At 35.1% G+C, this 12419-nt stretch overlaps 1 protein-coding gene across 1 annotated transcript; it reads right to left on the bottom strand.

The window, feature by feature from the left end:
* Positions 1-202: 202 nt before the first annotated feature.
* LOC140887007 (villin-4-like) lies at positions 203-11658 on the bottom strand. Its single transcript, XM_073293996.1, has 23 exons — positions 11385-11658; positions 9955-10055; positions 9624-9723; positions 8624-8692; positions 8303-8539; positions 8038-8215; positions 7826-7958; positions 7354-7516; positions 6481-6628; positions 6197-6297; positions 5659-5814; positions 4902-4970; positions 4750-4818; positions 4521-4658; positions 4274-4402; positions 3413-3560; positions 3279-3289; positions 2906-3046; positions 2662-2787; positions 2532-2597; positions 1348-1675; positions 783-988; positions 203-678 (listed from the first exon to the last, which is right to left on the bottom strand). The coding sequence occupies exons 2-23, from the start codon at positions 10008-10010 to the stop codon at positions 565-567; spliced, it is 2886 nt and encodes a 961-aa protein (XP_073150097.1). The 5' UTR covers positions 10011-10055; positions 11385-11658; the 3' UTR covers positions 203-564.
* Between the last annotated feature and the right edge of the window lie 761 nt (positions 11659-12419).

Genomic DNA, 12419 nt, shown 5'->3' with positions numbered 1-12419 from the left:
TGAGGACCTAACCTGGCAACGCTAAAACACAAGGGACTATATCGACGAATTGAAAAGGTTGGGGACTGAATCGAACATGAGCCGAAACTATAAAAATTTCATAAGAATATATATATTGATTATTGAATAACATTAGAGTTGGACAGACTCTTTTAGCATATTCAAGCACAACAATTACAATCAATAAAAAGATTGTTATAAACATTTTTACATGGAAAGAAACACACCTTTATTGACTAACCTAAATAATGAATGAGCTGGCTTATACATTTTTGTACAAATTATCTATCCACTGAAGTCAGAATTGTCAATGCACCCTATAAACTCTCCTTGATCAAGATTCCTATAAAACTCTCCAAGTCAATCGCCTAAAACAAATTAAATGAAGAGCATAATGCAAAACAAAACTGTGACCTCTAATCAAACATGGGACAAAAAGGAAAATCAAGAAAATAACCCAATTGAAAATTATCTCGGGAAAAAGCCGCAGGGGCAAGGCACAAGCAGCTAAAGTAGCATTGATGCAGCAGAATCGGACATATCGAGTTGGTACCTCGCAAAGATTTAAAACAACTGGAGTGTCACTTTGATCTTATTCTGTTTCCATTTAGGCAACTTATAGAAAGCATCCTTAGTCATCTCGAATTTCTCCTTGAACTCTTGGGAAGACAAATATCTCTGTAAAACATGATTTCTAAATTGTTAAAACAAATGATTTCTAAACGTGAGGCAAACATTAACCGACATTGGATTGTCAAGTCAATAACTTCGTATGCACTTACCTCACGCTTGGTAACGTCAATATCTTCAACAGGGTCAGTTGATGTAGTTGTGAGACGCTCGTACGGGTATACTGGAAGTTCTTCGTCCTCTTCAGCTTCACCCTCCTTTACGTCTTCTAGTATTGTCTCTGGCTTCGGTTTTGGTGACTCGTTAGAGTTTTCATCAGCATTGGTCGCAGATTTTGATTTGGTTGACTCAGGGCTCACTTTAACACAAAAGAAAAATTTTGATCAACATATCAAAACGTTTTGACTATCAAATATTTTGAAGATCCTTTGTGTTGAGTACATTCTGTGTTAAAAATTGTTTTTTCAAGGGGAAAGAAAATACATTCCAGGCTTTTAGAAATTTAACAGTGTTTAAAAAGTCCAGTTAAGAAAGCTGAAAAACGTGAACCCGTGCCTTCTACTTTACCTTCTCTTAGATCAATAAAAAGAGCATATTTTAACCCTATCCAAACATAAATCTCCTCTAACTTTTCTAAAACATTTTAAAAAGACAAGTCTAATAAATTACTCTTAAAGCTAGTTGCTTATATATGCCACCCAACCCAAGTTATTGTACCTTTGATAGAGCGTGGTATGGTGAAGTATGGAGCAGGTGCTGGTTGTTCGAAACCTGCACTTATCAAAGCTATGGCTGCTGATCTTGAAGTCAGTTTTGCTGAATCCAGGCCGGATTTCGGAAAAAGCTTTGTCACCATTGGAGGAGGAGTTGACATATTTCTTGTATTTGTGTTTTCAAAATTAGCGGCTAGAGCATTAAATGCAGGAGACCTGCCTCTTACACGAACTCTATCAGTGCTAAATGATGACACACTTCTAGAACGCTGAGATTTTTCGGGTGCAGCAGATCTCCAACCACAGGAGATGGGTGCTCTTCGTTTAGTCTTCTGTAGTGCAAAACCGAAAAAATAAAAGAAAGAAACATGAATATATCAAGCAGAAGTGTAAATAATCCAACACAAAAAACAAGATTCTGCTCCGTGTTTCTTCTTCATCGTGTAAACATTAACATTTCATACGGATAAATGTTTATCCCTAAAATTTATTACTAAAAAAGATATGATCCTCCATTTTAAACGTGACAATTTTGGTCACTGATGCAGTGAAAATGGGACATGCTATGTAACATCACACAAATTCAGTTCTTGACAGCAACTTGCATGTGTTACACGAATGAATGTTGTTGGCCTAAAATTGGGGGTTTATATGCTAAAACGAATATGATTTCCCATGTTCTACAAATAACAGAACAAGGACATCATATTAGTTTTGAAAGATCTGTCTTAAATCAAGCAGAATTGTGAAAACATTTTACCAAGAAATTGATATATAACTATATAAGAAATTAAGGTAAAATCACATATGAGGAGCTCAAATTCAGACTACATCATGATTTTGACACTGTGTTGAGGCAGGGACAATAATTGCTTTCTGTTGACAAGAGAATAGATAAATTATATAACTTCTACAACACGAAGGACCAAATTCGTTTAGGTGAAAAACATTATCAAACAAATAAAAAACTTAGGACAAAAAATATATGCCACATGTTTAAAATAACTTGAATGGCCTGATAACTTGACGCGTAGTGTGTGTAAACCGACAAAACTATAAAACCTTCGCATAGATCAACCATTTGCAGCAATGGTTGGTTAAAAGGAAAATTCAAAACGAAAATAACAAGAAAGCATAACAGGTGTGAATAAAATAAATATCGCACATTAAGAAGGGAAGGAAACTTACATCTGAAATTGCTGAAACACCATGCAAAAGAACCGAAAGTTTTCTTTGGAAAGAGTTTCCATGCATCTGTAAAAATCACAAGTTACTGAGTTTTCTTCTAAAGCTTTCAAATTTCAATAAGTGAACTTACCGTGGATTTTTTGGAGTCCCATGAGAAAAAACGAGTAAAAAATGTAGGCTCGGACCCTTCTGTTATTATATATATTGGAGTTTGAAGAGATAATTTCTCGAGCAGAAAATCCCGCTCCAAAAATTTCTGTTGAGAGAAATAGCTGTTAAATGTTTAATTGTTTTAAAACATAAAGGACCAAGATCCAGACTTGATAAAATAAGTTCTACAAAATACAAGAAAATGGATCTTATTTAAGGCAGACCTCCCCTATATTTAAGGCGTTCATCTTTTTCTTGGACTGAACTTGTTGCCCAACCCAGACATAAATGTCCGAGTGGCAGTCAAGAATGAATACATCCTCAGTCATCAGATCGTCTTGGTTGAAATTGTATACCTCTGTCACCTGAAATAGAGATTAGGATTCAAGGTCGTACAGGATTTGCAATTTTTGCATGATGGAAAGAAACATTCTCAAGGCAAATGACAATTTTGGTGTACTCTCCACGAAAACAGACATCAGATGAGAGATGCCAAAAATAAATATTTTTGGATACCTAAATCTGATGGAGAGTAGAGATAATAAGGTTCAAATCACATTTTTCTAAAAGGTGATAAGAAATACAAGAGATACACACCTCGACATCTTCTGAAAATCAGACGAGAATTCGCAGAGTAGTACAGAGAAAGAAGTAAACATGTTAGTTTAATTAATTTGCATCAATAAACAACTTCCAAAAGCATAAAGTTCAGTAGCAGAAAGATGCAGTACCACTTAGTACTGTACATGAGAACAGATGAGGGTCGGTTTCAGCTTCTCTTGAAATTTTCTGGCTCGAATACTCCAATTTTCCACCTAACAAATCCCAAAACTGCTCGGATTCTGTACCTTCTTTTTGCAGTTTAGGCTGCATATTTGGCTGCAGGTACAATGTGTGACAAATAAAGGACATGTGATAAAAAGTCAACGTCAAATTCAGGGGAAAAAATGCATGACCCAGGTTATTACATCACTGACCTAATATGTAATAAGATACAGTGTTGAACAGATGTTCAATTTAACTGAGCTAACCGACCGGTAGTTAGTTTCGGTTAAACAAGGTTAGTTTTTAAATTTTTTAAAACCTGGTGAATTTAGTTCGAAAAGTTCGGTTGTTGTGATTGTTCTCTCTATTCGGGTTCTGTTAATTCGGTTTTTTATGAAAGTTCAACGTCTATAGAAGTACAATTTGTTTAGTTCAATTTCAATAAAAATTTTGGTCTGTTTGATTAGTTCGAATCAGCTAGATTTATTATCAGTTCGATTAATTCAAAAAAGTAGCCAGATTTATTTGGTTATCAGAATTTGGTTTTGTCACCAACCATACTGACACAATTGTCACCCTTAATAAGATACAGGAGTTCTACAAACCATCAAATAATATCACATCTAAATACTCCCAAAAAAAGGGGAACAGGATTACAAACTAAATCTCATTACTGCAGAAGTTAGATCAAATTTAGTATGTGACACTTAAAATAAAAGATCAATAACTGGCTATGCCCAGTGTATTTTGATTTTTGTATATACTTTTGTTTTGTGAAATTTTTTACTTGTTGATATTAAATAAAAGATCAATAACAGCTGTCTAACCTTTATGAGATCCAACAGCCTCTCGACGAGTTCCTGGTCATCAGGAGACGTAATACTTCCAGACCAGGTAAAGACCAAGGACTCACTGAGTAGTATGTAACAGTACGACGAGTTCAATGATGATGCCACCTGAATCAAATGAACAACGAATTAATACCCTTTGTTGTATGAATATATAAAGTAAGCAGTTCAGAAAAGATAGAAAATAAATTTCACGATATATTTTTTGTATAAATAGGCAACTTACTGGTTCAACTTGAATCGCTTGCATATTATCAGGCCCGCTGCCCTGAACTCGAAATAATGCCAGTGCATCCTCTGCGAATGTATTATCAGGAAGTTCATTCTCAATGATGTGATTCTTGAATCCTTCACTAAGACCACCCTGTGACATGATGACAAAATTATTTCATTTCCTATTATCAAAACAAAGTAAGAGAAATTTTGTGTCTCTTCATATTTTTATCCTGCCAAACCTTGAAGACAATTAAACTCTGAAAAATAGCGAAGAACTGGATAGGTTCATTTCCTTCATAGATGCGAACCTAGAAACAAAGAGTAAATATCTGTCCATATAATAATCAAGATGTAATTTCGCATTAGAAAAACTAAAAATGAAGTGTTGTACCAGAGTGGGTACAAACTTCATAGACTCCACCATCTTGCTCGCCTGTGAAGTCGCACCTTCTCTATCTACCTATGTATATTGAGTAACCTTATCAGTAATTCATGAATAAAATTAAATGATTTTTTCTATGTGTAGTGAGTAACATTATCAGTAATTCATGAATAAAATTAAATGATTTTTTCAAATAGACAATGCATGTTCAAAAAAAATTACTAAAGATGATAACTTTGGAAAATTTATTGCGACATTTTTATGGCAGAAGGAAACTTTTCGATGGGCAAAATGCAAACTCTGTTGGTTTTTATCAGTAACAGGTAAAATAGGTAACAAATTTTTTAGAATTCCTTGAATAGCATAAGCTTACAATGTGCAATGAGATTTTCCCTTGTTTTGTCTTTCTCCACTTCAGGGGAGTATATGAGAATTCTCGAGGAAAATAACAGACGATGTGCCTTTATTAAGTATGTTTAGGCTAATTTTCAATATCTCCCTCCGAGTTGACTTTAGTACTCGCAAAAGAATGACTTCCTATATTTAAACGTAAACCTATAGTTGGCTAAACAAACTATCTCATTATTTTCAACCATAGATCAATTGCAATTCCGAATAACTCATCCATACAAATACAAGATCACAACATTAATTGTCTGGAGTACTTATAAACTTGGAGCCAAGAAAATGGCTAGCTTTTAACTAATAATGTTAGATATTTCAAGGCTCTAAGTACTCAACATCAGGAGAGAAATTAAGATTTCACCTCTACACTTTGCTTCCCAAACCATGTCCCGATGAGATGGTCCTCCTTTTCTTCTCCGGGATAAGAATAGTGAAAGATATAGCAATCTCCACTGTAAAATTTTGACTGATCTGAAGCTGGAAGAAAACTCTTATTTTCACCATTCACACGCCAAACCTAATGCAGGGAACGAGGGAGACAAAAAAACAAAATAAAATAAAATTAAGTTGAAAAAAACTAACATTATTCAGTAGCACTTTAAGAGAGACGACTATCAAACAACAAATCGAACATTTTTCATTCTGTACTAACAATTGAACTTCAAGACATCCAAACACGACTAAATTGTTGTATCTGTGATCAATAGTTAGTCCTAAAATGATCACATTTTTAGCAAAAACAAAAAGTAAGGACGCCTATTTTCTAACCATCTTTTCATCAACAATATTCATTTGCAATTTCACATAGTATGAGAATATTAAAGTGCACAAAACATATAGAGATGCTAATATTTGACACACTATACATAGCAAAAAATATGCAGTTGTTAGATTATCACCTGTAAATCGCCTGTGCAATCTATATATAGCTTATGGTCTTCCTTTGGAGATTCTGATTTCAGAAAACCCTTTACATTTACCCCTTGGCGCTTTAAAAGTGCTAAAAAGCATCAAGGTAAAGACAATGATAAGACCGAAGACATTGCAAAATCAAAATAAGAGTAATTCCAAAGATTTGTGTGTGTGTGTGTGTGTGTATATATATATATATATATAAATGTACGTTTATAAATTGTAAATTAGATTCAAAAGGTAGCATAACAATGCAGCGTGCAATACTGACCTGCAACCTTCCCTCTACCTTCCTCAGCCACAGATACATTGTTTGAATGTGGCCATGAATCGAACTTTGAGCGGAATAAAACTGTCTCAAAGCCCTCAATAACACCGATTATGTGACACTTGGATCTATCAAGACCGCGCAGTACTTCCTATGTAGTAAGAATGTAAGTGTTGAGCAACTGATAAGAAGGACAAGTAAAATTGAACCAGGATGTTATTTTAACCATTTTTTTTTATCTAAAGTATAAGTAGTGATTGGTTAACTTTTTACGTTTGAGAAATACTAATAAAAGCCATCACAAAGTTAAATACAGCATCTAAGTATTTCTGCTCAAACTTCTCTTTCAAGAAATTTTTTTAAAAAAAATAATAATAGATACTTACAATTTTGGTTCCTATTGTTTGGGCATAAAATATCTTGGGTCCTTCTTGATGATATAATGGAAATGACCCCCCAAAATATGAAATTTAAACACTTATAGTCCCGACACTAGATACACGTGAAAGCTATACTGAAAATTACATCGTGCATCTGACAGTAGAGATTGTAATTATTTTAGACTTCATAAGCTGGAGGACCATTTCTGACCTAATTCCATAATCCCTGCTAGGTTTGAACGTGCATCTAACAGTGGGTGACAATAAGTGTTAAAACTTCATTATTTGAGGATCATTTCTGCCACATCATGAAGAAGATAGACCACAAATGTTTTGGGCGCTCAAACAATTGAAATCCAAATTGTAATCATTCCAAACCCTTCTCTTTGTTACTATATTAAACATAATTCCTCTATTTTTTTAAGGGAAAAAAAAAAAAAAAAAAAAAAAAAGAGAGTTTTACTTAATACAATGTTTTTTAAGGGGCAAGACTTACATCAACAGTTTTGCTTGCTGCTTTCCTTGCTGTGAGAGACGTATTTTTCCCCATCCAAACAAAGGCTTCTGCCCCACAATCAACCAAATAGCATTTATATGAGTCCAATAACTCCCTTGTCAAAGAATCAGCATCCACGGGTACTGTTTCTCCGTTCTCAATGCTTGGAATAATAAAGACAAACATGTCAAAAGTCTATTGTTCCTAGATCAATCGTTTTCATGGGTTTATATATCGTGTAGATTGATAGTAGTATTACTAGTATATAACAAAATTTAATTTACTTTCTTGGTGAATGTGGCAAAATTAAACAAATTTGAAAAAAGAAATGTTTCTGAAATCCATCTAGTTTAATTAAACGTTTCAATTCCAGAAATCCTTAAAAATTTTCGCTGAATGCTCGACATGTACTAATCCATAGACCGAACATGAGATTAAACAAAATATGCGCAGGGTGGAAGAAACTAGGTACCAGAAAAGCTTAGGAGAAGTCAAATCGGTATTTTTGCACTCATTGGTAGTTGTTTTCCTTGGAAGTGGAGCAAAGCCACCAAAGAATCCCCAAAATTCTCCGCTATCGGCATCTGCCATTAATTTTCCATCTTCTGTGGGTAAAAGAAAAGGAAGCATTATTACCATCACTTGGTGTCCAACTTTGGAACACCTAATAAGTAGTAAAATTACCAATAGCTGCTATTTCACATTTTCCATCATGGTAAGTATCTTTAACATATTGAACAACCTCCAGAGCTTTCGCCCTCTCTTGAATGGATGAGTTGGAACCATTAAATTGAAAAATTTTCAACTCCGTATCAAGAATATAGATGTTGTCATGATTGAGAGAGGATCGGGCAAAAGGGACCTGTCCAACCATATGAAAAGATAATAACTGAAAGTTGTGTATTGGGACTGTGTATCAGAAGTTTACAAGGAAGACGAACAAACATGCCTCTTTTACATGAACGACGTGCTTTCCTTTGCATTCAAACAATCGAGTTTGGTGCGCTTCGGCCACAACATGATTAAAACCTGTGGCAACACCACCTTCTTGAGGTATTATACATGGCTTAAAATAAGAAAGGAACTTCTCAGTTTCATGGCCTTGTACTTCACGATATTGAACAGCACGTCCTCCAAGAACTGCATCTAACTCAACCGTCTTGATAGCTGCAGTGCCGGCTTCGTCCTACATAAGGAAAACATTTAGACAATCAGATAATAAAATGTTCAAAACCTTTTACTTTAAAAAGGTTGTAGCATAGAGGCATACCTGACTGGTATCTTTACCTAGCCAATAATGAATATCATGACGCAGAGCACCATTTTTTGTGGTAGTGGTCTAAGGAAAAGAGTTTCAAGGGTTAGAATGCAACAAACACTGCAAAATCTTATAGAAAATAATAGATTAAGACTCGAATGGGCCACTGGCATTCAAAAATGCTAATTGATTTTGTCAGATTCTGCCTGTGGGAACATACTTGGCAAGGAACCAATGGAATCATAACCAAGTACCAAAGAGTGGCAAATGACTCGTAGTGAGTGCAAAGGAAATAAAATATGTTAGTTCCCTTTGTTGTGTACATCTCAGGAAACTCTTGTTTCCGGAAGCATGGCGAGCACTACACAAATATAAGCAGCAGAACAGATGAGAGGGAGTAATTGAATAACTACAGTTTGACAATGGCACAATATTCTCCAAAATATGTAAAAAGAATGGTCTTTGGTATGCTAGTTCATTAAAGGTTTCCAATTTGCGACCGGTGTCACTGGATTCCACCGGTTCCGAATTGTTTACTGAATCAAAATGGATATGATAGATGTATTGGGTTTAACAGCGGATTCTGGTTCAGCCCACCCCATTAAGTATCCATAATTGTAAAGCATACTTGTTCCACGGTTATCTACAAGCAACTGTCTGAAGAATATCAAGAAGATAGCTACTGCCTACTGGGGGGACACTTAAGTTTTAAAGGATATTGCTGGGAAAGGTAAAATGAACATGAAGCGATAAAACAGAAAGACTACAAATCACAGATAGCAGCTACTATATAATGTGAACCCAAACACAATTGTATTAAGTATTCCAGAACCCACAATACATAGCTTAAAATTTCCAACAAAAAATGACCATAAAAGAAATATGTAATACAAGAAGAGCAGGCAAAAGTAGAAATGCCTCACATTTCCTCTAAAGTTGGCTTCTTGTCCTCTACAACTTAATCAACATAGGTACAGAAGGCAACTGTTACAATAGAAAACTTAAAAAGTACCTTTAAAATCACATATGAATCTCCAGTGAAAAACTTTCCGTGTGAAGGTTTTGGAATTGGGACAGGATTGAAATTTTCAATTCGCCATATCTCGATGCCACTAGACTAAGTCAAGAAAGCAAACATGTAAAGATTTCTTATAAATAATGAGAAATTGCACAGGTAGCATTAAGATTACAGCTGAGATTCTGTGTGTTAGGAATCTAAACCTCTATTGTGTAGCATGCTACACGAAACATCATAATAAAAAGTGAATTTAAATTATTAAAAAAATGGTATTGGTGAGGCATGGTATCATGGGACAAGTTTGATAAAAATAACATTAGGATACGCGTTCTGTCCTGCCCCTTGGAAAACAGGATCCAAATCTTTCACTGAACCGGACATAATGTCCTCTCTGCTTTTTTAAAACTATCCAGTCTCAAAATTGATCTGAAACAAGACAAGGAATATGTTCAGTAGTTGTAACCTGAGTAAAATCACAACCAAAAAGAAAAGACAAAAAGGTAAAATAAGCAGAAAAAACATACATGTTTTAACATATAGATGCATGAGACGAGACGGTGTGAATGAAATGCATGGCGCCATATATATAGCACTTATTGAAGGAAACGTGTGACATATAACTAGAAGATCAATATAAATCCGAAAGAACTCAAGAGCAACAGTCTTGATCCATATAACTCCAATGAAATAATCAGTTCCGGTAACTAGGATATTCCCGGTTATACTCATGGAAATCACCCAGCAACCAATCAAACTATTTCCTTGGGACAGAACACAAATTAAACCTAACAGTAACTGTTAAAACGAGAAGAGTTTCTGGCCCATGTAGATGGCTGCCCCGAGAAAGCGTCATAATAATGTCCAGTGCAGCACCATATAAGTCCATTCCATATGTTGGAAGAAGACTAAACTTCCCTTTAGACAACTTCACTCTAGGTGCAGACTGGGAAACTATTACTCCCAATTACAAGTTTTGTGCCAACAAAATGCCCCGCATGTATCTAGGTAAGTCCTGCAGCCTTCGATTCCATGTCTTGCAAAAGAAAACTCCACTAGACGCCATAGTGCAGTCATTTCACTTTTTAATTGTGTAAAGCTCAAACTTTCCCAGTTAGCAATGATAAACAAACTCACAAAGTGATTGCTACTGTATCCCAAATGTCAATAAACGGGTTGGATTAAACACCTAAAATAACCATTCCTTAAATTCATGTACCAACCACAATCGCCCGAAATCCATATTGATCAAGACAGAAGCACAGAGACTAAATCCACTATGCACCTAATAACCACCTCATCTCTCAATGGAATTGAGGGGGAAAAAAATCAATAAATTACATGAGATAAGAAAAACTGTGTGCAGTTCGTTTCTCTTTGGACGTCTGATTGTGCAGGATTTTCCAATCTATCAGGGCCAGACAATTGATCATGAAAACTGAATCTTGTCACTTGTAAAAATAAAGACAAAATTTTTATTGCAATTACAGGATCCACAAATAAAGGTCATTGCATTTCCACATGTATACACAAAAAACCTCAAAACTTTTGAGCTCCCAATACAACGCCACATTTCCAAAATGAAGAACAGTTTCTTCCCTTAATAAAGATTCATTTTTAACGCATAAAACGCATCAACACACACACACACACAAAACACGACAAACCATGCGACGCATAAATCAAACTATACAACCGACCGTACAATGAAACACGCAAAACAAAGTACGAGCATGGGAATGTTAAAGAAAAAGTCACCTCTTTATCCTTGAAAGACACAAATCCTCGAGCCCACTTGAGAATAAATCAAACAGATCCAGTCTAATCACTCAACAACAACAACAACAAAAAAAACCCAACATAAATTTCAAGAAAAAGAAAACGGGTGGGTTCCGAATATATTATAAGAAAATTAAAAGACAGAAATTCTACGATGCAGGAAAGATAGCGGCACACACACAACAAAAATCATGCTTGTACGTGTTTGTATGACAGAGTGGGGTGGAAAAGAGTTTGAGTTCCTAGACAAGCGTGCCTATCACTAGTCACTACCTAGCTAAAAAAGGTATACCTCTGATATTTAAATATGGCCTAAAATTATATTATTATAGTAATTTATTATTACCAAATAATAATAATTTAAATTTAAATCTTTACGTTATTAAATTTAAGACTCCTAGGATAACTAATTTTAGTGTCATGGTTTTTTCATTATCAAATTACAAAATATTTTATTTTTCTTTAATAAAAAAACGTTATTCGAACCATTTTAGTAAATTTGCATTTTATCTTTATTTTCATCTCACGGGTTTAATTCGTTAGCTATATTAATTATGCTTATATTTTGTGAGACATCGTTTATAAACAACTAATCTCGGACAAAATAACCGATAAACATACAAGAATCAAGATTAGAAGCAACCAAAGGAAAAAAAAATTAAAAGGACGTTCGCGCGCCCGCGCCCTAACCTCGCCAAAACCAGCGCGCCCGCGCCCTAACCTCGCCAAGAGGCCGCGGGCCCGCGCCGTTCTCTCGCCCAGAAATCTAAGGCACCGAAAAGAATTCCAACCAAACCTAAACACTTGCATTTAAAATATCTGATAAGCCAACAACAATACAAGAACAGTTTAGGAAAGAAAAACATTCGATTCGGTAGTACCTACATCGATTCTTGCTTACAATACAACACGAGAAGTTCGAATGACAAAATATGATCGCAAAACATAAACTAGATTGACATGCTGATTCGACTTCTAAACGAGTCTCACTTCTATCTCTTGCTCTTGACGCTA

Source organism: Henckelia pumila, chromosome 3 (genome assembly GCF_033568475.1).
Source record: "Henckelia pumila isolate YLH828 chromosome 3, ASM3356847v2, whole genome shotgun sequence".
Taxonomy (NCBI): Eukaryota; Viridiplantae; Streptophyta; class Magnoliopsida; order Lamiales; family Gesneriaceae; genus Henckelia; species Henckelia pumila.
Note: the sequence above shows the minus strand (reverse complement) of the source record. Positions and strands in the feature narration are given on the sequence as shown.